Genomic DNA, 27,103 nt, shown 5'->3' on the forward strand with positions numbered 1-27,103 from the left:
AACACAAGCTGATATGGAAAATATGCCATTTAATAAACCGTGAACACCATAGATATCCCTTTAAATTGATAAAAATGGTGAAACACACCAGGAGTGTGTATATTTACTATAGGTCTGACAAACATGGGCTGTGTTTTCTACATGTGAACTGTCACTGATCTACGGATAGCCATTGCACCCATGCCAAATACAATACAAATCAGGACAAATATTTAACATTTAAAGCAAAGTAACTACAATTATTAGTATAATTTGATTTACTGTAAACAAAATGTGCAGACTGAACATATTTGAACTAAACCTGATAAATGTGTAATGAAAACAAAACTGTTATTTTGAGAGGTCTGAACTGTACCTGATATGACTGTATTTACAGATGTCACGTTTATAGTGTCACAGTTCCTTGTTTTCTGTCATTTATGTGAATAAGCATGTGTAGCTGTAGACATTTGTTTGTGGTATCCAGCATGGTCCTGCAGAAGAACAGAGTTTTTGAGTCTACATGATGAGGACGTGTTTGCGGCGGTGCGACTGCACAGTGGCTCGTAGCGCGTGTGTGTATTGCTGAAACGGTGTCTGGACGCAGTGTGGTGTGGACAGCTGTCCGGCTCTCATGAGGTCACACACAGCATCCAACATGGCCTTCAGCTGGGCTTTATCTGCAGAGAGAGAGAGAGAGAGAGAGATGTAAAACCATATGGCCTGCAGTAAGTGCTGCACGTATTGTTCTGCTTTACCTTCCTTGCGGTGTCTCTTCCACTGGGTCAGCCAGAAGCCCTTTAGAGTCACATCACGGAAGATCAAGGATTTCTGCTCGGGAGGAAATGGAATATAAATGTTAGTTGTTCATTGTTTTGTTTAGTTTTTGAGGAATGCTCTGGGTTCAAGACAAGTTAAGCTATCAATTAACACAGAATTTGCAATCATTTACCATTTAATCATTTATTTATTTGCAGTAATTTACCACTTTTACTGGACGTATGGAACATTAAGATGCGGTTTAAAAAGTCCTTGGAATATTATATGCGTCAACATGTTTATGAGTAAAGTTATAATCTTTAAACTGAACTCCGGTCGTGGCCATGCAAAGGAATGTATGACTGCACTGAACGTGTTAGATTAAAATATATATAAAAAATTATATATGTATATTGATACATTATATATATTTGTTATATATATATTTGTTTTTAATCATCAACGAACACCACTAACCACTCTGTGAGTTGCACAGTTTTGAAAACGAACATTAAGGGTTGTTTTAAGGACATGTTCGTGCGTGCCCGTAGACAGCCACTCTGAAGCGGTCAAAGGCGATTCAAGTCAAAAAGTAAAAAAGTCGAGACAGGACCCATCGTCAACATTTCTGTGTCCACCACTCTAGTTCATCCAAAACAAACCAGAAAAGACACTCAAAGTGCTGTCAGGTAATTTAAAGCGCCGTTTCTGAAGAGTGCGCATGAGTGAACGTGCTCTACTATAAGAACGAGCCTATGATTGAATCAGGAAATAAAGCAAAATAACTGAGAAAAATGAGAAATAGTCGTCAGATGTCATGTCTGTAATTTATAGCAAAACATCTAGCATTAACTCAATCTCAAACAGATTCATTAAAAGAAGTTATTACTCCACCACGTGCGTGACATCATTAAACCAATGTGGTTGACCGACCAATTTGCGACAATACGGTTTCGGGAAACAGTTGTGATTAGCTAGTTGATTTCTTCAACGATGCATCGCACTACGGTAGTGAAGCAGCGAGTTACGGCGTTGTTCGGGAAACACACCCCTGAGCTGGGCAACCGCGTTCGTCATTATGTTGTGCATCAGGTTCAAGTGTTACTCTTCTGGCGTAAGTCGACTTGCGCACGGCCTTCTGCCATAAGCTAGTTATTTTAGTCAATAAAATTTTAAATATGGAGATTTTTCTTACACGAACGCATCGCTTCAGAAGGCCTTTATTAACCCCACGCTGTGTCGAGCGCTTTGATGGACTTCCAAAAAAATATACCCATTGACTCCCATTATAAAGCTTGGAAGAGCCAGGACATTGTTTAATATAACTCTGACTGTATTCGTCTGAAAGAAGAATGTCATATACACCTAGGATGGCTTTTGGGTGAACTATCCCTTTAATAGTTAATAATGATAATAATCTAATTCAATAATTATTGATTAGCCAATAAGGAACTGTCAAATTTGCTATTACTTACTGATTAGTTAATCCTCTATATTAGTTAGCAGAAGTAGCTGAAGTGTTAATAGCAGCTGTTACTGATTACCCATGATTTGTGTTATTGAATATTATTGTCTTTGGGACACAGACACTGACGTTCCAGTAATGGTGAAATATCACCATGAACATCATAAACTCACCGCAGGGATCTGGAGGGGTCTTTTGGCCATCCCTCCGTATGTGACCATAGTGCCTCCATAACTGAAATAAAAGAAGACGGCCATTGATCACGAGTTTCTGATAAACTACCCTGAAACCGCAGTGCATACTCGTACTTACTCGAGGTTAGACAACACGAGTCCTCCGCTCAAGCCTCCGACACAGTTCAGGCCCAGCTTAGGTTTGGGAACCTCCTGCAAAAATGCAATGTCTGTGTTTACGTAATTCTGTAGAAATCACTGAAACCGAAGTGTTGCAGAAGAGCAGAATCCCCAACCTCAAAGACCCGATGAAGCCCCGATGACATCACTTCCTCTTCTGTCACGACATAATCAGCTCCCAGTGACTGAAGCTCATCCACCAACTCGGCACAGTTCGGTCTGAGATCAAGAAATAGTATAAGTATAACCACACACTGTCTGGAGCTTCTTCTGTAAAGGACTGGCTGGCTTCAGACCTGTCTCTGATGATGTTGATGGTCTTTAGGCCCAGCGCTGCGGCGATCTGAACCACGGCCTGTCCCACGGCACTGTTAGAGGCGTTCTGAATCACCGTACATCCTATCTCAACAAATCACTGGTCACTTTTTATTTCTGTAAGATACCAATATTTTAACCAAGAGTGAGTTTTCGTACCAGGGGCGAGTGTCTGGAAGTCGCTCAGCATCCGGTAGGCAGTGCAGGGGTTCACGAAGACAGTGGCGGCTCCCAGAAGAGAGATGTCTTTAGGAACAGACATGAGCTCATCCTCTTCACACACAGCACCTGTCCTCCATGTGCCTGACACACACACGTGCACAACGTCACTCAAACAAAATGATGTAATGACTAGGGCTGGGTAAAAAATATCGATTTCTCGATTTTAATCGATTCTCATTTTAACGAAACGATATCGATTCTTAAATCCCAAGAATCGATTAGTCATCCTGTTTTCAGTTGATGAATGAATGGAACATTGTTGCGCATCCCATCCAATAAATCGCAGTAATCTTTGTGCTTTGCTACTATTGATATGAAACAAAGTCTCAGATTTCAAATTACGTCCATTTTCTTACGAAATTCAAAAACATAAACACCGTTTTGTCGCTGTGGCGTGAGATCGCTCCGGCTCAGCTCTAGAGAAGCACATGATCTTCTCTTCCGCCTTAATAACACCAGTTACAGCGCGAGATAAACATGAATGAGCTTCTGAAAGTGTGTTAAAGGTAGAGTACAACTTATCGAAGTCCGTATCATGTGACATGGAGTCGCTCAATCAGTGTTTCACCCGTGAAAAGACGTCAGTAAATCAGCTTGTAAACAATGTCATGTAACGTCACATTTACCTCAGAAAAACCATATCCAGCGACCATAAACTCGTCAGTCAGCGAGAAATATTAACTCTAGAGAGGAGCATTTTGTTAAATATATGCACCATATTACATATTCATTATAAATTTTAATGTTCTTCAATATTTAATGCATGTTTGGATAAATCTGGAAAGTTTTTTATGACAGCCACCATTTAAAATTGTATATAATTTCATATAACTTTATTATTATAAAAATAAATAAAAGTGTAATTTAAGTGTTTGTACACAAATCAGTTCATGTTTACCTTCAGTATTACAGTAGGCTAATGAAGCCTATAGGCTACAACTGACTCCCATAGTTTACAGCATTAGTGAAGAGATTTGTTTTCCTTGAGAAAATGTGCCATATATTGTGCCTGATATCCAAAATAATCAATATTGAATCGTAATCTAATTGATTTGTGAAATTTGTGTCAATACCCAGCCCTAGTAATGATGCCGTGTTGTCTTCACCCAGGACAGTTTTAAACCGTGATCTGGCAGGACTGTATCCAGTAAGAAAGTCATTTTTCTATGACCATGAAAAATATCCTTTCTGAGAGTTGATCGGCGATTAATACAGAGTGTTCGCTGGACGAACAGGTTAATTGATTATAATATTAATTCTGATCCGAATATTAATAATGAATTATAACCAGTTATGATTAGTTATTCATATTTCCCTTGAACTGATTTGCTACGATAATGGTGATTTTTGGTAAGTTGCGTGGAAACCAATGCAGGTCTAATATGAAGTGTAACACATATGTTGTACTTTTATTTTTTTTTACACAACATGATTTAATGTTCCTTACCAAAGCCAGCATCTACGGGCACGACCCAATCACCAGGTCGGAGAGATGTGACATCACTGCCCACCTCCAGCACCTCCCCCACGCCCTCATTCCCCCCCACCGCTGGGACGGGGCACAAGATTGGGTACGAACCTACAGTATGGACACACATAACCCGTTATAGTCAATTCACCACGTTCAGCCTCCACTGCACCAAAGAGTAGAATAGAATTTCTACAAAACATCTGACAGGCATTTTTATTAATGAAAACGAAGCTTTTTTGAAAACGCTCTCCAAAGTGGATACATTTGAAAATGCCATTTTCACGTTGTAGTGTGGACTGTGTGATAAACGAAATCGGCATTTTCAAATGTATCCGGATTAATGTAGACGTAGCCTTTACCCTGGATCATGTTCAGGTCTGCAGGATTGACAGGAGCTGCGAGCATGCGGATTCTCACTGAACCATCTTTCACTGGAGGCAATGGCAGCATCTCCATCCTGAAGACACATGACCGGTCACAAGTCAAGTCAAGTCAAGTCAAGTTTATTTATATAGCGCTTTTCAAAACATAGGTTGTATCAAAGCAGCTTCACAGTATTAAATTAAAACAATACATCAATGTTTGTTTCTAGTGGAACGTCCACGTTTGGTAATGCTGATCAATAGTATTGTTGATTGATTAATTCAATTAAATATCCCCAAATATCCCCAACTGAGCAAGCCAAAGGCAACAGTGGCAAGGAACCGAAAAACTCCATCAGGTGACCTAATGGAGAAAAAAAACCTTGGGAGAACCCAGGCTCAGTCGGGGGCCAGTTCTCCTCTGGCGTTTATGAACTAGAGCCCGGATTTAACTGTAAGATTAATCCCCGGTTTCACAGACAAGGCTTAAGCCTAGTTCCAGACTAAAATGCATGTTTGAGCTGGTTTAACAGAAAGAAACGTGCACTGACATATCTTAAAATAAGTCAGTGCCATTGTTTTGTCTCAAGATGAACACCAGTAATGTTTTTTTCTAAGGCACATTTATAAAAGCTACTTAAATGTCTAAATAAACTAAGGTCTAATTCTTGCTTAATCTAAGCCCTGTCTGTGAAACCAGGCCTAAAAGTATTATATGAATGCCTGGCTGAAGAGATGCGTCTTTAATCTAGTTTTAAACTGGGAGAGCGAGTCTGAGCAACGAACAGTATCAGGAAGACTATTCCAGAGTTTTGGAGCTAAATGTGAAAATGCTCTCCCTCCTTTGGGACAAGTGTCCTACAGTTAATCCAACGCTTACCAAAGAGCACGACTCGGAGTCTACGCTACAATACACCAATATTTCAAGTATTTTTCAGGGTTTCGTTCAGATATTTCATAACAAAATGTGAAAAATTAAGGGGTCCCCAGACAGCAACATAGTGTCGGCCCAGATCCGGCCCACATCTGGTAAACATGGATTCCACACGTGCCGGTGTTGTGCCGAATTTCAACCCCCTGCCAAATTATTACCCCCCTCGTTGAAGTCAGTACCTGATTGCCTAATCCTAACCCCACCCCTAATTCCTAACCCCTGCCTTAATCCTAACCCCACCCCTAATTCCTAACCCCTCCCCTAATCCTAACCCCTCCCGTAATTCCTAACCCCTCCCCTAATCCTAAACCTACTAATACTAGGGGGCTAATAATTTGGATCCGGATCTGGGCCGACACTATGTTGCTTTCTGGGCTGGTTTCTTCAATAATCTCTAATGTAATGTCTCTAAAAAAAAAAACCCACACCACCAAGTACAAAAAAACTATTTGATTCAGATGGCTGGACAATGCTAATCATCATCTACCTGTCCATTCATTTGGCCTTGGGCTGAGGTTTGGATGTTACAGTCTGTTATTCATTCATCACAACTAAAAGTCACATTAACATTATAGTTAAAACTAAACATCACTGTTGTACAACATAACCCAGACAGCAACATCGTGTCGGCCCAGATCCGGGCCACATCTGGTACAGTACATGAGGATCCCACCAGTTCCAGATCTGGGCCGACACTATGTTTCTGTCTGGGAATCCACTGCTATGAGTGGATAGAGACTGATATGTCCATACCTCAGAGTATCGATGTCGTGCGAGTGTTCTCTGTAAACCACAGCCGAGCAGCGGTGAGTCTCTCTCCACACAGTAGAGCATCTCTGACGGACTCTCAGCAGGACCGTCCCGTCACGGCCAGCGCTGAGCAGACGTCTGATCCACATGACTCTCTCTCTTCTGCTGTCCGCCAACTGTGAGATTAAAGGCTGACAACATTTGTGCACTGATGAAAAATGTGTACTTCCTTTTAACAGTTCTGCTTTCACTCTTTCGGACAGGAAACCACACTTAGTTAACTGATTTTTTTTTAATGAAGGCAAGCTGTTTTTTTCATGCATTTGCGCCGTAGAGGCCCCCCCCCCCCCATTCATTACAGCCACGCAATTCAGACCCATGTAACCTTTTATTCAAATAAATAAGGTACACATTTTTAGACATGCCTACCAGTGACATTTTCCACACGTCAGGAAAACTAGGCCTACTATAGCCAAAGACTTAAAGGAGAACTCCGGTCAATTTTAACATTGAGCTCATTTTTTTGTACATTTGGAGTGCTGTCAATACAGAGAACAACGACAAAAATCGGTGTTGCCTACACCGTGTTATCCTCTTTTTAAAATTTGCACCCTGTTGACTTCAATGGGGCAAGTTTTAAACCTGCTTTTAGCCTCTTAACATCCTTGATGTGTCATTACAAGTGCCCAGGTCATGTGAGTGATTCCTTCAGAGTGAACACGAGTGAGTCTGACTGCAGTAGATGTGAAAGATATGAATAAAAATGATGTTAATTCAGCCAGCGCTCATACCTGTATTTACATCCTGTTTTCGGTTGAAGTCCACAGTAGTCGATTGTCGAGTTCACGCGCGTGATCATAGGTACTAAACCAATGCGCATGAACTCGACAATCGACTACTCTGGACTTCGACCGAAAACAGGATGTAAACACAGGTATGTGCGCTGGCCGAATTAACTTCATTTTTATTCATATCTTTCACATCTACTGCAGTCAGATTCACCGCGTTCACTCTGAAGGAATCACTCACATGACCTGTGCACTTGTAATGACACATCAAGGATGTTAAGAGGCTAAAAGCAGGTTTAAAACTTGCCCCATTGAAGTCAACAGGGTGCAAATTTTAAAAAGAGGATAACACGGTGTAGGCAACACCGATTTCTGTCGTTGTTCTCTGTATTGACAGCACTCCAAATGTACAAAAAAAGAGCTCAATGTTAAAATTGACCGGAGTTCTCCTTTAACTGTAGTCTAACTATAAGGTTCGAATGTTATTAAAGAAAAGCAAACACTCAGTAATTTAGTTGGGGCCCTCCTGGCACGTCTTAAGAGCTGAACTTCACCCTGCGCCTCCCCCCGCTTTGAAAGCACCCTTCCCGGTTACGGCCTCAATCCAGATGCCTCCTGCCCCCGGCGGATGGTTCCTCACGCGCCCTATGAGTGGCCGTATCGTCTCGAGCCCCGGCAAGAGTGGAGCGAGACCCGTGTGTAGGGAGCCTGTGCATCGCGGTTCACCGTCCGGGGCTTCTCGGTTGATGCCGAGGTAAAACGTATGCTTGTCGAACGGTCGGTCTGGGTAAACGGCGAAGCGACTCCAGGGGCTTCAGACACCCCTGGAGAAAAAGCGGTGGAGGAAGGTCCTCCTCCGAAAACAAAAACGGAAAGTGTCCGTGAGGTTGCAGATGGACGAGATTCCCATGCTGACTTTACTCCCTAGCAGGCTCCCAGGGAGAGTGCGGAGCTCCTGTCGGAGCGACCTCGGTCCTAAAACAGACCTTGGGGGTTTTGTCGAGAAGGGGACAAACGCTCCATTCGGACAAGGTGAGAGGGAGAAGGTGCTCCACCTCTTTGCCTCAGCTACTGATTTTACTTCCCCCTTCTCTTTTTCCTTTATGAATCTTAGTAGGCATGACTTGTCAATATTTCTCTCCCTTGCAGCTGCTCTTATAGACTTCTTTCCTTCCTTGACCTCAGCGGCTGCACTCTCCATCTCCTCGAGGGGTGTTTTGCCCCAGGTTGTCTTCCTGGTGTATTGCATTGGCAATGATGGCTTTTCTACAATGTTTATGACATTAAAAATAAAACATATGTCAAGTATGTTTAAGACTAAACTTAACTTATGCCTCATGTCTCACTTTACCCCACAGCATTTGTCTCACTTTACCCCACCGCCACATTTTAGAAAAAAAAGATCTCTCTTAGCAATTCAGGCTTATCTTCAGCTAGCATCCTCACATGGTTTTATATGTTGGTAGTTCATCAACATGTATACGTTTTTCTACTTGAATCAATTTGCTTTGGCACAACAATTGATTAAGTTGGCAGAAAGAAAATTTACTTTTACATGAAAAAATAACATGCTTACCACTGCACCAGGAGGTCCTCTCCTTCATGGCCATGGGGAAATGGGAGGGCCTTGAAAACAATGTCATATGACCACAATTGTGTTCCGTTGCCTAGATACAGTCTCACATTACCCGATGTCTCACATTTACCCCTTTTACACAAAGCATCAGTATTTGGGGAAAAAGTCCATTTGTAATCTAAGACAGTACCCAAACACATGTGCTGTTCAACACTCTGAATACCCTGCGTTGTCCCTGCGTTGAGGTGTTCAACTATAAGATCGTCCATAAAAATCTCAGCCTCGTCTGTTACATCAACATTTCTTATTTCTGGGTCATCTCCATCCGTTACATTCAAAGCATGCAGATAGTCTTTAATATATACCATTTCTGGGGATTTATCAGAAGAATTCATAATCATTTGCTCTCCATTTCCAATATTTATTACAAGATAAAAATGTAACGAACTGTAAGTTTAAAGAACGTTTAGGCCCATCCTGGATTAACTAATGAGACACAAATAGATGCAGTTTCTTTTGCAGTGTCTTTATGTGAAGTCAAATCACGATTACATTACTTTAAATGAGACCACCCCGCAAGATTACTGTTATAAACATGAACCTCGTCTGAAAGGCAAAAGGGGAGGTGTTGCTGTAATGTATAGTAATATTTTTAGAATTACTAAGAAGTCTAGTTTCAAGTATAATTCTTTTGAAGTGTTGGTGCTTAATATAGCAATATATAGTGTAAATGATAAATCACATTTGAGATGTGTGCTGGCTACTGTATACAGGCCACCAGGGGACCATACAGACTTTATCAAAGAATCTGCTGACTTTCTGTCAGAGTTAGAACTGGCTGCAGATAAAGTACTAATTGTTGGTGATTTTAATATACATGTAGATAATGAAAAAGATGCATCGGGATTGGCATTTAAAGACATTCTTAACTCTATTGGAGTCTAAGTTTGTGTCAGGACCTACTCATTGTAGTAATCATACCCTAGATCTAATATTATCACACAGAAACAATGTTGATGCCGTTGAAATTCTGCAGCAGAGCGATGACACTATCGTGATGTCGTGAAATATATTTATTTTCTTTTTTTTTTTGTGTTGCGATTACAAAATGACGCCATAGCGCAATGACATCACAACGTCATTTAGCAACTTTTAGCAACAAATCGATCTGCCTTTAGCTACTTCCCCTTGGCAGCAGTGGTCTCCTTGTTGTGTTCTTCCTTTTTTCCATTTGTTTCCTGCTTCTTCAGTTCCTCGACGTAGGAATCATAGATTTCTGACTGCAGAAAGAGCAGGGCATGCTAACATTAAACATGTCCGTATCCACAATAATACAAGCATAGTTCCGTTTTACTGCAGGTATACCACAAAACATGCTCAAAATAATTTACTGGCAAGATTTTCTCACCTGACTGGCATTAGCTGAGAAGGTTTCATAAAGAGGATTGGGCTCACAATCTACGTCCTGCAAAACATCATTTAAAAAAGCAAAGTGCAGTTGGTTATGCATAAACTGAAAATAAAGAAAACCTACAAAGTCTTCTGGGCTCAACATTAAGCCGTGTCATGTGCTTGTCCTTTGGACAAGTAAATCACTGCCTTTCTTAATTGTCTGAGTATTTTTGGTGGTGTAAATATAATTTATTCTGAAGCAATATTCTCATCAGTGTTCCATCAGTGTTTACTTAAATCTGCATATTTGTGTCATTTGCATTTACCCCCAGGGCGTTATTTGCCTTTATAAAGGACAATTTTTTGATTTCTTATTTTATTGGCCTTATTAAATGAATGCATCCTCTTTCATATCACATTCTTACATTTGATCAACAAATTCAGTTTTGGTGAAGACACTATAGGGCTGTTCCATCAAATTAAATAATTTACACTGAAAAATTACAACTGCAGTAAATAATGTTATGAGACTGATGTTTTAAAATGTTTGAATATACAAATAAAAAAATGCAATGATGCTTTAAACATGAAACTAAACTGCAAATAGGTGGAGGCAAGTGACCGTCTTAATGAGTGAGTCATTGAGTCCTTCATTCAAACGATTCGTTCAAAATGCCGAAACATTCAAAACACAGCGCTGAGTGTTTTCCTTTTCCTTTAAAGGGATAGTTCACTTTGAAATTAAATTTTGGTATGTTTTAGCTAACCTCAAGGGCATCCAAGATGTAGGTGTCTTTTTTTCTGCAGTAGTTTCAATTGTGATATTTTTAGGTCAAACCGTTCTTGTCTGTCAGTCATTTAATGCAGGTCTATGGTCACTGTCTCAAAGAGCATGCACAGAGTCCAAATTAAACAATTCCCCATCATAAGTACACATTGATGGCCTAAGACACGAAACGAGCGGTTTGTGTGAGAAAACGAACAGTATTTATATCGTTTTTACTTTTTGTACACAGGCACGTCCAAGTGATCTGAAGGCGCGGGCGCTTCCTATTGTGTGACGTGTGCGCAGACTGGTGCATAGATATATATACACTAGATGTCGCCTCGTTCCAATGAACTGCCGTAGCCAAGGCGACATCTAGTGTATATATCTATGCACCAGTCTGCGAAGTAACGAAGTTACTTGTTATTTATTTATTATTTATTGAACTATAAATGCAATCGTGGTGATATTCAGAAGAACAGCTCCCTTATTTGTGTTTTGTTAACTATATCATATGTTATAAATAAAAATAACTCTTTTTTACCGTAGTGTTTTGTGTGTGCTGTTACGCTACGAAAGTCTCTGAGACAGGCAGCGAGCCTCAACAAAGCGACCGTTAGCAGAAATACACTAACTTACCCCTCATCAATCACTGTTTACATTGAATATAATAAAATCAAAATCACTCTCGCGTTTTGATGCTTCCCTAGTTCTTTTTTGTCATTAAAGTTAAGTAAAATTCTTTCACTTGAGCCTTCAGAAAATCCACTTGTCATGGACGAGCGTTAATGTCGAGCCCATCTGTTTTCTTTGGATTGCGAATCTGCATTAGCTGTAATATCGTTAACATAACTTACCTCTTCAGATTTCACTGCTTCTTTTTGAGGAACGGACATTTTCACTTTTTGCTTATTTTACTTTATCAACAAAACAATTACTCCACTTAAACGGCTAACGGATACTGCTGCCAGTGTTTGAGTCGTTGTCATGGCAGCGGGATGTACGGAGCTCCTAAAGGGACATGGTGGTGGAAATATTTTTAGGTTGGGAGAATTTAGAACTTTTGCGTTCCCCGAGAAACTTTGAGTTCCCTCGCAAAGATATTTGCGTTCCCTCGCAAAGCCTGTTGTGAGCTCGGACAGACACTTCCTGTTTAATGTCCCTCTGGCAGTGTTTCAGAGCTCCGTACGGTAATGGAGCGGTTCATACTGTTTGAACTTGGACTCAAATGTAAAGAAATGCGGTCAGTGCTTAATTCAAGGAGTTCAGTGAAGTTGGCAATAAATTCACATAGGCTATTTGTGAACACAAATATCTTTGCGTGGGAACGCAAAGTTTCTCGGGGGAACGCAAAAGATTTGAAAAAAAAAAAAAAAAAAATCATAATTTAAAATGCCATGGGACTATGACTTTGCTGTATCATATGAAGTTTTCTTTTTTCTATAGGGTGAAGTGGCAAACAAACTGGAGGACATTTCTAGCCTGGATGCCAGCCGAACTTAGCCCCGCCCACAGAACTTTTAGGTCGGGAAGTTCTGACTATCATATCCCACCAATGAAATTTCAAATAATCTATGTACAATATACAAAAAATGCAGTCACTGTGTAAAAAACACTTGTCCTGAGACTAAATATAAATAGACTTGAAGATTTTCTTTTTTCAAAAATATTATTGAAAGTGCCATTTTTCTCTTGTCCCACCTTCTAGATGACCAAATTGAATGTTAAATACAACTGTTAAAATACATTTTAAATATCCCTTTTTTTATGACTTTGTATATGCCTCTTTTAATTTTTTTTTTTAAATGATAGAAATATTTCAAATAATAGAAATGTTGCAATAAAGTTATGTCCCACAACATGCGTGCAACCCTGTTACCGAAACATATTTAGCCTGGCAGAAGAAGAAAAAAACAGTGAGTGACATGATTCACAGGAAATGACATCACTAAGCAGTTTGCCGCCAGAATGTGTAGAACAAAGGTATGTTCTCTTTTTGATTTTTCATATTATTATACAACTTTTAGCCTTGATTGAATGTGTCACTCTAACCAATGCAACCCTGTTACACTTATTATCAGAATAAGACAAATTCATTTAAAGGTTTTCTTCTTTTTTTTTTTACGTAAGTTTGTCCTAAAGATGACAGTAAGAGCTAGCTAAACAGCTCATGAGAAAAAGCTAACATTAGCATTAATTTGCAACCCTGTTACCATAATTAGAGTAACAGGGTTGAATCTCCTTCAATCCACTCATACGGGACAATCTATCAATAGTTCAGCTAAATAATTAATGTAATTTTGATTATAATTTAGCATACATTTCATGTTATTAAAGCAACACTATGTAACATTTTTTACCTTAAAATAATGTTTCCAAAATGGTTTCAGTGGTTCATCAAGTCGTAACAGGGTGAACGGCACTTCTGCCTCCGCTTTGCGGTCCTTTATCTGCTATAGCCACACTATGTAAGATTGCCAGATCGGGCCGCGTTTCTGTAGTTCTAATGAGACATAAGAAAACTACAAATTTGACTTGCTTTACGGCAAGCGTTACATAGTCATTATTTTGTTTTTCTTCGTTTCTGATGTCGCAATACATCATACTTTGATAAAATCATGCATCATACTCTACCTTGTCTGTGGACATCGTTCATTCCACAGCCGGCGCTGGATAAACAGCGAGCGTGCGACGGTAGGCTAAATGATTTACGACAGTGGTAATGGACAATTCCGCTTCCAGCCTGTAGGGGGACCGCAGAGGAGAAGCTCCATAGTGTTGCTTTAATGTATTACTATGGGGTGCCAGATGTAAAAACTCAGATACAATTTTATAGCTGATATATTTTAATTATTTATCTCACTTTCCTCACATTTCGCAAATTTTTGCATTTAAGACAGAAATTTGTGTAAAACAACATGTTCTTTGCAATTGTCAACAATGTTTAAAAAAATTTAATTAAATCTAAATATTAAATCCAAAAAATAAATAAAAAAAATATGATAAAAAGTGTGCCTTTGATACCTGAGCTGGACGAATCAAATTATTTAATGGTATACAAAATACATAATAAAAAATAGTAAAATAAAGGGCCAATTTTTCAAAATTATTTATATGACCCAAATAAATGATTAGATTTCTAATACCTGATGTCAGAGTCACAGATAGTGGTAGCAGGTCTACATGTTAACCTGCTGACAGCCTATTAGAAAACAGGAACCTTTAAAATCTATAACAATATAGGCCCTCATATTTTATTAACAGGTAAACAACAAGGAAAATTAGTTTGCCATTAAAACATTTTATTTGCACTTTGTGGCAAAAAATGCAAGCATTCGAGAACAAATAAAAAAAAAAATAAAAAAAAATCAACAATAAAAAAGTTATTTTTATTTATAACATATGATATAGTTAACAAAACACAAATAAGGGAGCTGTTCTTCTGAATAGCATCACCATTGCAAATGTTACAATGAATTTATAGTTCAACAAATAAGACATAAATAACAAGTAACTTTGTTAATAAGACACAATGATACAAAGATACAATTACAAATGCTTTAGATACAAATGAGCAAATGATAAAGCTTGGGTTGCTGAATATTAGATCCCTTACTTCAAAAGCACTTATTGTTAATGATATTATTACAGACTATAATCTAGATGTGCTGTGTTTGACAGAAACCTGGCTAAAACCAAACGATTACATTACTTTAAATGAGACCACCCCGCAAGATTACTGTTACATTATAAACATGAACCTCGTCTGAAAGGCAAAAGGGGAGGTGTTGCTGTAATTTATAGTAATATTTTTAGAATTACTAAGAAGTCTAGTTTCAAGTATAATTCTTTTGAAGTGTTGGTGCTTAATACAGCAATATATAGTGTAAATGATAAATCACGTTTGAGATGTTTGCTGGCTACTGTATACAGGCCACCAGGGCACCATACAGACTTTATCAAAGAATCTGCTGACTTTCTGTCAGAGTTAGTACTGGCTGCAGATAAAGATAAAGATAAACTTTTAAGCTGGCTATGATTAAACCAATTGTTAAAAAAACGCAAATTGATCGTACAGAATTAGTCAATTACAGGCTGATCTCAAATATATCTTTTCTGTCAAAGATACTAGAAAAGGCGGTATCTTCACAACTATGTTCCTTTTTAGAAAGAAATGGTCTCTGTGAGGATTTTCAGTCAGGATTTAGACCATACCATAGTACTGAGACTGCTCTCATTAGAGTTACAAATGATTTGCTCTTATCATCTGATCGTGGTTGTATCTCGCTATTAGTGTTACTCGATCTTAGTGCTGCATTTCATACTATTGGCAACAACATTTTTTTAAATAGACTCGAAAATGATGTTGGCATTAGTGGAATTGCATTAGCATGGTTTAAATCATACTTATCTGATCGTTATCAGTTTGTAGCAGTAAATGAAGAGATGTCTTATCGATCACAAGTTCAGTATGGTGTACCACAAGGCTCAGTACAGTTTAGACCATACCATAGTACTGAGACTGCTCTCATTAGAGTTACAAATGATTTGCTCTTATCATCCGATCGTGGTTGTATCTCGCTATTAGTGTTACTCGATCTTAGTGCTGCATTTCATACTATTGGCAACAACATTTTTTTAAATAGACTCGAAAATGATGTTGGCATTAGTGGAATTGCATTAGCATGGTTTAAATCATACTTATCTGACCGTTATCAGTTTGTAGCAGTAAATGAAGAGATGTCTTATCAATCACAAGTTCAGTATGGTGTACCACAAGGCTCAGTACTAGGACCGTTGCTGTTCACTCTGTACATGCTACCCTTGGGAGATATCATTAGGAAGCATGGAATTAGTTTTCACTCTTATGCTGATGATACTCAGCTCTATATTTCTTCATGCCCTGACGAAACTTACCAATTCACAAAATTAACATCCAGCCGCAGCCGATGTCCAACACACCTACTGAGTGAGCACAGCTGGCCACTCCCTCTCACACTGACACTGATTGAGCACAGCTGGCCACTCCCTCTCACACACACACTGAGTGAGCACAGCGCAGGACCAGAGACAGAGAGGGTCGAAGAAAGCAGCAGAGCTTAACTAGCGTTTTCTCAGAGTTCACTGTATATCCTGCTCCCTGAATCGTCGTGCTTATTCATTTGTGGATGTTAACTGAATCTGTAAGTCAGCTACACTGTTAATTTCTGAATATTATATTTTATTCTGGTGCGCTTAACGTTATGGCTACTGAATTTCGATGAGAGAGAAGGGCACTCTTCTCCCGCTTTGGAAAATCCAGTATGATAAAGTCAAAGGACTGTCTGTGACTTCCCTCTGCTGGTGAGTTTCATACTTTATTAAAACAATGTTTTTTGAGTAAAATAGGAAGCCCTTCTTTAAGTGACGTTTGTATTTGTTTATTTTTAGGAGCACTCGATACAATGATTCGTTCGCTGTTGGTCTTGGGTCATGTAAGTTTACCATTTACTCTGAGAGAAAACCTTAGACAAGGAATCTTTTGTAAGCTAAATGACTCTGAAGTGTGTCTCATCTTACCCCTCAAGATGGATGTACTCATGAGGATCGTGAGGGCATGCTTCTCTTTTACACCCGGAAGATGCACCTTTACCCAGAATTCATCTTCAACACAGACTCAGGCGTAATGTGCATAGACATCCACAAACAACTGTCCGATCTGGTGGCCGTGGGTTTGAATAACGGCTGTGTCGCAGTGTACAGCCTGCTGGAGAAGAGTAAGCAGCCCATTTACACCAGCACAGCCAGCTCCGGGAAACACAAAGGCCCTGTGACGCAGGTATGGAGGAGGATATGACCATGGAGTCATGGGTAAAATAACAACAGTAAACATCATTACCTATGATGTGAAAATGGAGCTGTATGTTCAATACAATGGTCGGAATAGAATACTACTCTTACTAGTTCTGTAATATGAAGTATATGCAGTACTGTATACATAGTAGAGCCCTGCATTTCAGCCCGAGCCCGACGGGCCCCGACTTTTTTACGCCCCTAGGGCCGGGCTTCGGGCCAATTTTCACGTCATAGTTAAAATGCGGGCCGGGCCTCGGGCCTTTTTTGGGTTATCCTGCTTTTTATATTTTTAGACATTAATTAAAAAAAATATGAGAAGTTGACGTTGACGATAGAAAAACAAACATAGAAAGAAATTTCGTAACCTCATAACTTATGGCGTTATTTTCCTGTCAAATGTCGAGAGCGCATTATTGTAGCGTGAAAGTAGGCTACATTAATATAATGCGCGAGCGCGAATCTCTCTGCTCGCACACGGAATATAATGTGCCGAGCGCGAATCTCTCTGCTCGCACACGGAATATAATGTGCCGAGCGCGAATCTCTCTGCTCGCACACGGAATATAATGTGCCGAGCGCGAATCTCTCTGCTCGCGCGCGGGAACTGGACGTGCCCTGCACTTAAAACGTGTTTTAAATACTGGCCATTATAGCCATCAGCTAATGTTAAAATTACACTGACATATGACTGACATGACAGTCTGTCTCACGCACGCACACAGAAGGTTTCCCGTCAGCGCGACCCACGATTCATCTCATGTGCAAATAATGGAGAATATTAAGAGAAAAAACGCGTGCGTGAGAAAAATTTGTGATAGAAGAAAGGAGGACTGGGTTAAAACCTTCCACTGTGGATGCTTAGCTATTCTTTTTCTCCACGATGCTCTGTTAGAGACTGTTCTAACTTTTCGTTTGATTGGACTTTATTTTCGTTTAACTGTTGGAAACCACTGGAAAAAAAGAATGGCCATGTTCTGTGGTGCATTTTTGAGGTAAGATAATCTGCAAGTTTGTTTTTAATTTATTTAATTTGTTTATAGGCTATTGCTCATTTCGTTTGCAAGCGCTGTTGCGAGCAGCCTGAGCCTGCCTCAGTATTTAAAAAAAAAAAAAAAAAATTGACTCACTGTGGTTTAATAAATAAACATTTATTAAACTAACTGTCTGTGTGATATGCTTGAAGTTTTTTATATCTATTGATTTTATTGTAGACAAGTAAAGTATTATAGCATTGATTTGAGAGGCTCAATTGATCAAACATGTTTTACTTGCTGTCGGCTCGGTTTGCTTAGTCGTCATTTAAAAAGAAAATGCTCCAAACATTTGTCTAAATTAACCTAATAAAGAAATGAAAAGAAACATTAATTTACATAACTAACAAAGAAACATTAATTTACATAACTAACAAAGAAACATAACTAACAAAACGGAGCTATTTTAATGGCTGCAAATAGGGCAGGCTGCCGCAGTGTAATGAAAAAAAAAAAAAAAAAAAAAAAAGGGCTCGGGTCGGACTCGGGCTGATAATTCTGATGAGCTGTCGGACACGGGTCGGGCTAGGGCCTGAGCGTCTCGGGCCAGGGCCGGGCTCGGGCCTAAATTTGAGGCCCGTGCAGGGCTCTAATACATAGGTGTGATTGGCAAAGGACAAAAAAGCAGGAAAATATACGGCGCACCTACCATGACCCCTAAAAGATTGAAGTCGAAACATTTCGAGATTGAAGTCGAAACATTGCGAGATTGAAGTCGAAACATTGCGAGATTGAAGTCGAAACATTGCGAGATTAAAGTCGAAACATTGCGAGATTAAAGTCGAAACATTGCGAGATTGAAGTCGAAACATTGCGAGATTGAAGTCGAAACATTGCGAGATTGAAGTCGAAACATTGCGAGATTGAAGTCGAAACATTTCGAGATTGAAGTCGAAACATTTCGAGATTGAAGTCGAAACATTTCGAGATTGAAGTCGAAACATTGCGAGATTGAAGTCGAAACATTGCGAGATTAAAGTCGAAACATTGCGAGATTAAAGTCGAAACATTGCGAGATTAAAGTCGAAACATTGCGAGATTGAAGTCGAAACATTGCGAGATTGAAGTCGAAACATTGCGAGATTGAAGTCGAAACATTTCGAGATTGAAGTCGAAACATTTATAGATAACCTCCCGCGACGAGTGCAGGCTCTGTGGTGGAGCTCTGCTTTGAATAGAGTTCCATCGTGACAAATGAATGTACTTGCGGAGTGACATGAAGACATGAATCAGAGGCACAAAAAACGTTGACAGTGGTGAGCGGTCATTATGTTAAAAAAAAAGCGGATTTGCATGATTTACGAGAGCATCATTTTCAGGTTGGAAAAGCCGGATTTATCCGGAAGAATCACACCCCTGAGAAAAATCTAATGTAATCTCTGAGCTTGTCCACTCTGTCGCCCTCACTTGTGACTCTTGGACTAGCATTGCTCAAGACCACTACTATGGAAGTAAAATAATGCCAGATGTTTTTGAAACAAAAAAGCCTGTTGAATTGCACTACTTAAAAAAAAAAAAGGCATTGCATTAACCCTGCTTGCATTTTAATGCATTGTATTTTTAGGGCTTGCATTTTTATGGGCTGAAATTCAACATGGTTGAATATTTAAGCTGTGAATATTTCAAATAAAAACATTTCAAACACATTTTCATTATTAAAAATTCAATAATCCATATTCACCTTTCATATTTCACTTCCAAAATATTCAAACTTTTTAAAAATACAACCTATAATATTAAACAGGCATTTTTCGGTCCATTTTATTTCGCTTTGCAAATTCGCTTCCACAAATTCAGTGGTTCAAATTCGACAGTAAATTCAACATTGACATCCAGGAACTGCAGGAAAAGCAGTAGATTGCCGAGCATACTCTCCATCTGCTGTTAGTCAACCCCACCAGCAGGTGGTGCAAATGCGCGTGTTGTTGATGAAGACCAGCAAAAGTTAGAACAAGCCATACAACAATATTCAACCATGAGCAACAATATTCAACCATGTTGAATTTCAGCCCATAAAAATGGAAGCCCTAAAAATACAATGCATTAAAATGCAAGCAGGGTTAATGCAATACCTATTTTTTAGTGCAATTCAACAAGCTTTTTTGTTTCAAAAACATTTGGCATTATTTTACTTCCATACACTACCTAACTGTCACAGCACACCATTTAGTGGAGGGCAAAATGAAGCAAAAAGTGCTGCAAACCAAAGCTGTCTACACAGCCCAGACCGGACATGCCGTGGCAGAGGAGATCGGCGACATCCTGAAAGAATACGGCATTTTTGACAAATTAGTGGCTGCTACTGTGGATAATGCAGCAAATATGGACATAGCCATAAAAAGACTAGTTTGTGAAACTGGGCTGCTTTGCTCACACACTCAATCTTGCAGAACAGAGTCTCTACTCCCCGACTGCAGTGACTCAGTGGACCGCAAAGATCCGTGCCATCATCGTGTGGATCACCTCGTGTGTTCTGCGAGAGAAGCAAGATCTCCTCAGTAAGAATCACTGAATTTGTTTCATTAGACCACTGTGAATGCTATATAATTAAAATGCCTTTTTTAGTAACGTAAATTTTGCATGCATTTGATTTTTTCAAATAGTACAGCAATAGCTGATGTCTGAATGCAACTAAATCACATAAATGTTGTATGATGTTATATAATATCATTTGTTTCTCTGTATTTGTGATTTTATTGTTTGTGTCAGAGCTGCCGCAACACTCACTCACACTTGATGTGAGAACTCGATGGGACTCTCTCTACCTTACGATGGACAGATTCCTAGAGCAATACCCTGCAATTCAAGCAGCCAGCTTGGATCAACGGCTGAGAAAGAATATGGAGAGGGACAGGTAGAGCTAGACAGGAGAGAGGACAATCTGGGTATCCTACTCAACGTATTTCTACAGCACAGCACCAATACACAAGATGAACAAAACACTAAGCAGCTCAAGTTTCAGTCAACTTCAAGGGAGAGTCTAATGTTAGATAATTCAAAATAAAAAGTGTAAGCAAGAATAACTATTCATTTTATATTCATTGTCACACACAGACGTGCCCGGCTGAGTGATGAAGACTTCAGGAAGGCAGAGGACTTCATCTTTACACTTAGCGTTTGCCAAGTTGTGTTTCAACTGAATAGAGCCCAACATGTGGTCAGATCCTGCCAATTCTCAAAAAGCATGAGATGCACTTTACTGTTGTTGAAGGAGACACAGTATTTGTATCCAATCTCAAGAAGCAAGTTTGGGCAAACTTGTCCAAGCGATGTCAGGTCAAAATGAGGTGAACTGTCATTAAAGGATAATTCCGGTATTTAGCACTTTGAGTCTCTTTTCTAGCTTGTTTTGGATGAACTAGAGTGGTGGGCACAGAAATGTTGACGATGGGTCCTGTCTCGCCTCGGACTCGTCTAGAATCGCCTTTGACCGCTTCAGAGTGGCTGTCTACGGGCATGCACGAACATGTCCTTAAAACAACCCTTAACGTTCGTTTTCAAAACTGTGCAACTCACCGAGTGGTTAGTGGTGTTCGTTTCAAGTTTGAAATCCATCGGACTAACGGTTCGAGAGATATGCGAATAACAGACACACACACACACAGACAGACAGACGTTTCTGTAATTTATAGATAGATACTGTAACAAAACCTTAACCCACACCCTGACCTTAAATGAAAACTTTCTACTTTATTTACTTTTTACACACACACACACACACACACACACACACACACACACACACACACACACACACTTACTTGTTTGTATGCATTGTGGGGGTCACCTGTCAAATGCTACATAATGAGGACCACCCTTTCTAATGAACTCAAGACCTAAAAAAAAATATGACAACTAATACAATATCAGTTGTATCAAAATGTCCTTTCAGATTACAAATATTTTGCTATAAAATTTTCAAACATGACACAGTGGCTACTCGTGGGGTCATTTCAGGTATTGTGTAAATCTGAGGTCCGCCAATACACACAACTGGTTTTTAGTCATCGTGGGGATCAAACGTACACACACTAAACTAGTTTTTAGTCATCGTGGGGATCAAATGTACACACACCAAACTAGTTTTTAGTCATCGTGGGGATCAAATGTACATAGCTACTTTTATCCTCGTATCAATTCATTTTGAGAAGACTGCCCCAGTAACACAATTTTTAAAAGGCAGTGTAAAAAGAAAATCTACTGTGTTGAGCTCTTTATTTATTTACACTCTCAGAAAAAAAGGTACAAAAGCTGTCACTAGGTCAGTACCCTTCAAAAGGGTACTAATTATGTACCATTTAGGTACCAATATGTACACGTTTGGTACCAATATGTACCTTTGAGGGACTTATATGCACTCTTTAGGTACAAAGGTGTACCTTTTGAAAAGGTACCGCCAGTGACAGCTTATGTACCTTTTTTTCTGAGAGTATAGAAAGCAACATTAAATGTATTTACTTCTAAAAAGTATAACCTACATACACACAAACATACGTACATATACCTAGACATGTACATGTGTGTATATATATATAAATATTTGTGACATGTAATGTTAAAATTTTCTCAAAACTTGCATCAAATGTCAGTCAACAAATAGATCTAGCATAAGACTATTCCATGCCCATGTTCATATTAATTCATAAAACCCTTCTTGACAAACACTTCTAAATCGTTTCTCAAAACATATCGTCAATAAGTAAAGAAACTTCAGCATGAAACTTTTGCATGCCTGTGTTTATAGTAAACATTTGGCATTTAAAAAAGGCAATGATGAAAAATCATTAACTGCAGTATAAAAGTTATTTCAAACCCTTAAAAAAATTGTGTAAAAGAACTGAATCAACTAATCCATATAGGCAAGATTAAGATGTAACCTGGTGACCAACACTCAACATGGTGTCAATATTAGTGTGCTAGATCTTTTCTTTGCAGAGCGGAGATTTGATTTTTGATATAAACCTTCAGAGCTGACCGTTCTCTCTGTTTTAGAGCAGATGGTTCAGCTTCAGTCTGCTTCCCTGGAACTGTGCGGTTCCTTATGAACCTCATCATGTGGTTCTCCACTGCATGATCGATTTCGTTTTTGTTCCAGGCTGTCCTCTTGATGTGACCTGTAGGGGGATCAAGTACATCATATATCTTAGCATTTCACTAGTAAGAAGAAGTTTCTTGAATGCTTAATCGGTCCAAGATACGGATCCTTGAGATCAGCTTGAGACATTCATTGTTAGAAATAATCTCAATAATCTTCCGTAGTTAGAATATTGAAATGCTTCAAAAATCATGTTGTAAATAGAAACCTGATGAAACTGGAGAACATTTTAAACCATCAATCAGTTAAAATTAAAATCAACATAAAACATTTTTACTCTGAAAGTAAAAATTATGCCAGTCTGGGTATTAACACATATCTTCATTAAACTGACGAAGCTACCCCTCATCTGTTATTATTTTTATCAGTGCTGTTTTAAATGAAACCAAAATAACTCAAGAACATAAAGTGCAATGTTTCTCAACTTCAGTCCTAGTTGAGGTGTTCTAGATGCCTCACTATTTAAAACACCTGATTCAGCTTAGCTTCTTAGTGTTTAATTAGTGAGTCATCTAAAATATTCTGGGAGGTGTGTCCTGAGGACTGGAATATAACGATGAAAATAAAATAATTAAATTTTATTCCTTTTTGGAATAAAAAGAGGATTTTGTAATCTTTTTTTAAACAGTTATTTAAACTTACTTCTAACCCATGGGGGATCATACTTCCACTGAGTGAGTAATGCACAGTAATACAATTACTTTCCCTGGTAACTAGTAGTGTGTAACTAATTACTAATAAAATGTCAGTAATATTATTCACCATCCAGAAAGTCGCAATTGCTACAAATTTAACAATTCAATCATCCCTGTTCACTAATCATTGCCTGCATGTGACATCACTATTGCAGCAAGCTAGCTTAGAATCTGGGAAAGTCTACATGATTCAGCGGCTGGAAAATATAGCCATTATTTTCTAATTTTGTCGGGAGAAAAGGTGACAAACACAACGGTAATGCTGCGTTTTTACTTCGAAAGTCGGATGTCGGACCTGAGAATTATGTCATACCCGAGTTGACTGCATTCCAGTACCTAAACCAAGATGGGCGTGTTAAGCAAAATAGCTATACCGGTTGATAAAAACACATAAAAATCTACATTTTGAGCATAAAAAGCAGAATGATCATTTTAAAACACTATTTTCCATATATACAGAAGCATTTTTTAGGTTTAAGTCTAGCGAATAAAGCCGCTCTCTCAATCTCAATTGGTGTTGTACTTCGTTCTACGTCACGACGCTTACTACGCTACGTCATACGCCAGCATCCATCTCCCGTGAACGCGCGTCGACCGTTGCCGGAAGCCAGTTATTTTCGTTTATAAAGTTTTAATTTTATAAACGGATTACCCTCAGAAGGCCTTCGTTTATCCCCCTGGAGCCGAATGGATTACTTTTGTGAAGGATGCATGCACATTTTTGGGACTTGAAGGAGGTGGACCCCATAACTTCACATTATAACCACTGAAAGATCTAAGACATTTTCTAAAATAACTGAAAATGTGTTCGTCTGAAAAATGATTGACATATGCATCTCGAACGGCTTGAGGGTGAGTAAATCATGGGTTTAATATCATTTTTGGCCGAACTATCCCTTTAATAAAAAAAATAAACACTTACTCTGGTGTTTTTTGCTCTTTTGAATGTTGTGGCACAAGTGGAATGTTGTTCACTCATTGCAAATGGTGTATGTTTCGGTCTGATGTCATCCTGAATGTCTGTACTTTCATCTACACTGGAATTTTTGGAGTACAAAAGATCAGAGTCCTCGGAGTCCTCGTGAGTTGCAGGTCTCATCTAAGAAAAACAAATCAGACAAACGTCGGAATGACATGTCTTCAAATAAACTAGGAAAATATATGCTTATAGGACTATGTTTATCATATAATGAAAAATGAAAATTACAATATTATGCAGCTTTACACAAAAAAAAAAGTGCTTTTGAAGTATGAGGCAATTAAAAAGAAATGGTAGTAGCAATGAAAAATAAATACCCGTTTATAAGATATACGAAATGTCATCTTCACTGTCTGAGTAATCAACCAAAGGCTGTTAAGAAAAAAAAGAAAAGAAAAAAAAGTGAAAAACTGTCCTAACAGTAGAGAGACAGACAGCCAGACTGATAGAGAGACAGACAGAGAGACAGAGAGAGATGGATAGACAGATAGACAGACAGATAGAGAGATGGATAGCCAGTAAGACTGATAGACAGTGAGACTGATAGAGAGACAGACATACAGATAGACAGACAGATAGAGAGATGGATAGACAGTAAGACTGATAGAGAGATGGACAGTCGACTGATAGAGAGACTGATAGACAGTGAGACTGATAGAGACAGACAGACAGACTGTACAGATAGATAGACAGACAGACATACAGATAGACAGACTGATAGAGAGATGGATAGACAGTAAGACTGATAGAGAGATGGACAGTCGACTGATAGAGAGACTGATAGACAGTGAGACTGATAGAGACAGACAGACAGACTGTACAGATAGATAGACAGACAGACATACAGATAGACAGACTGATAGAGAGATGGATAGACAGTAAGACTGATAGAGAGATGGACAGTCGACTGATAGAGAGACTGATAGACAGTGAGACTGATAGAGACAGACAGACAGACTGTACAGATAGATAGACAGACAGACATACAGATAGACAGACTGATAGAGAGATGGATAGACAGTAAGACTGATAGAGAGATGGACAGTCGACTGATAGAGAGACTGATAGACAGTGAGACTGATAGAGACAGACAGACAGACTGATAGAGAGACAGACATACTGTACAGATAGATAGACAGACAGACATACAGATAGACAGACTGATAGAGAGATGGATAGACAGTCAGACTGATAGAGAAATGGATAGACAGACAGATAGAAATACAGACATACAGAGACAGACAGACAGATAGATGGATAGACATTAGTAAGTAATTGTGAATTTACCACACATACCATAGTTAAGATAGTTACAATAAGGAGCCGTACTCATTAATGTGGGCTATACAGAATGATAAGATAGAGAATTCATTCGACGACTCGTTTATTTATAACCACGATTTACTAATCTGTTGCCTGGTGTTAGTTCATTAATTCGTGGGAACGAGTTCCTAATTCATTCATGGCCGCCATATACATTTTTCCCGTCATGGGCTCCGTAGTACGATAATAAAACCATATCTTTACAATCAACTCACATCTATAAACTCTCTACAAACCTACCTTTATGATCATTTATGTATCTAGTAGGGCTGGGTAAAAAATATCGATTTCTCGATTTTAATCGATTCTCATTTTTATGAAACAATATCGATTCTTAAATCCCAAGAATCGATTAGTCATCCTGTTTTCAGTTGATGAATGAATGGATCATTGTTGCGCACATCCCATCCAATAAATCGCAATAATCTTTGTGCTTTGTTATTATTGATATGAAACAAAGTCTCAGATTTCAAATTACGTCCATTTTCTTACGGAATTCAAAAACATAAATAGCGTTTTGGCGCTGTGGCTTGAGATCGCTCTGGCTCAGCTCTAGAGAAGCACGTGATCTTCTCTTCCGCCTTAATAACACCAGTTACAGCGCGAAATAAACATGAATGAGCTTCTGAAAGTGTGTTAAAAGATAGAGTACAACTTATCGAAGTCCGTATCATGTGACATGGAATCACTCACTCAATCAGTGTTTCAACCGTGGAAAGACGTTAGTAAACAATGTCATGTAACATCACATTTACCTCAGAAAAAAAAAAAACATATCCAGTGACCATAAACTCGTTAGTCAGCTAGGAAAGTTAACTCTAGAGAGGAGCATTTTGTTAAATATATGCACCATATTATAATCATTATAATTTTTAATGTTCTTCAATATTTAATGCATGTTTGAATAAATCTGGAAAGTTTTTTATGACAGCCATCATTTAAAATTTTATATAATTTCATATAACTTTATTATTATAAAAATAAATAAAAGTGTATTTTAAGTGTTTGTATAC

At 38.7% G+C, this 27,103-nt stretch overlaps 2 protein-coding genes across 5 annotated transcripts; one reads left to right on the forward strand and one right to left on the reverse strand.

The window, feature by feature from the left end:
* Nucleotides 1–26,354, reverse strand: LOC307168049 (enoyl-[acyl-carrier-protein] reductase, mitochondrial). 4 transcript variants are annotated; one of them, XM_079887598.1, is made up of 13 exons: nt 26,331–26,354; nt 24,711–24,887; nt 10,383–10,439; nt 6,614–6,801; nt 4,924–5,021; nt 4,541–4,672; nt 3,031–3,174; nt 2,853–2,955; nt 2,673–2,775; nt 2,516–2,589; nt 2,377–2,437; nt 738–810; nt 1–659 (listed from the first exon to the last, which is right to left on the reverse strand). In XM_079887598.1, the coding sequence occupies exons 1-13, from the start codon at nt 26,340–26,342 to the stop codon at nt 499–501; spliced, it is 1,383 nt and encodes a 460-aa protein (XP_079743724.1). In that variant the 5' UTR covers nt 26,343–26,354; the 3' UTR covers nt 1–498. The 4 variants fall into 4 exon arrangements, with proteins under 4 accessions (XP_079743724.1, XP_079743723.1, XP_079743725.1 ...); XM_079887597.1 differs by lacking the exon at nt 26,331–26,354 and adding an exon at nt 25,085–25,139; XM_079887599.1 differs by lacking the exon at nt 26,331–26,354 and adding an exon at nt 22,961–23,112 and having other exon boundaries at nt 24,711–24,726.
* LOC307167918 (dynein axonemal intermediate chain 1-like) lies at nt 16,393–17,052 on the forward strand (the record flags this gene model as incomplete). Its single annotated transcript, XM_079887237.1, has 3 exons — nt 16,393–16,475; nt 16,563–16,606; nt 16,700–17,052. The coding sequence occupies 3 exons, from the start codon at nt 16,393–16,395 to the stop codon at nt 16,966–16,968; spliced, it is 396 nt and encodes a 131-aa protein (XP_079743363.1). The 3' UTR covers nt 16,969–17,052.
* Nucleotides 26,355–27,103: the final 749 nt, after the last annotated feature.

This window comes from Squalius cephalus (assembly GCF_949319135.1).
Source record: "Squalius cephalus genome assembly, chromosome: 12".
NCBI lineage: Eukaryota > Metazoa > Chordata > Actinopteri > Cypriniformes > Leuciscidae > Squalius > Squalius cephalus.

Coding starts and splice junctions, on each gene's coding strand:
- LOC307168049 (XM_079887597.1), bottom strand. CDS start 25,111: ATGACATTTCGTATATCTTATAAACGG. Junction 5,022..6,613: donor CACGACATCGATACTCTGAG/GTATGGACATAT, acceptor ATGTGTCTTCAG/GATGGAGATGCTGCCATTGC. Junction 2,438..2,515: donor CTCGTGTTGTCTAACCTCGA/GTAAGTACGAGT, acceptor CTTTTATTTCAG/TTATGGAGGCACTATGGTCA.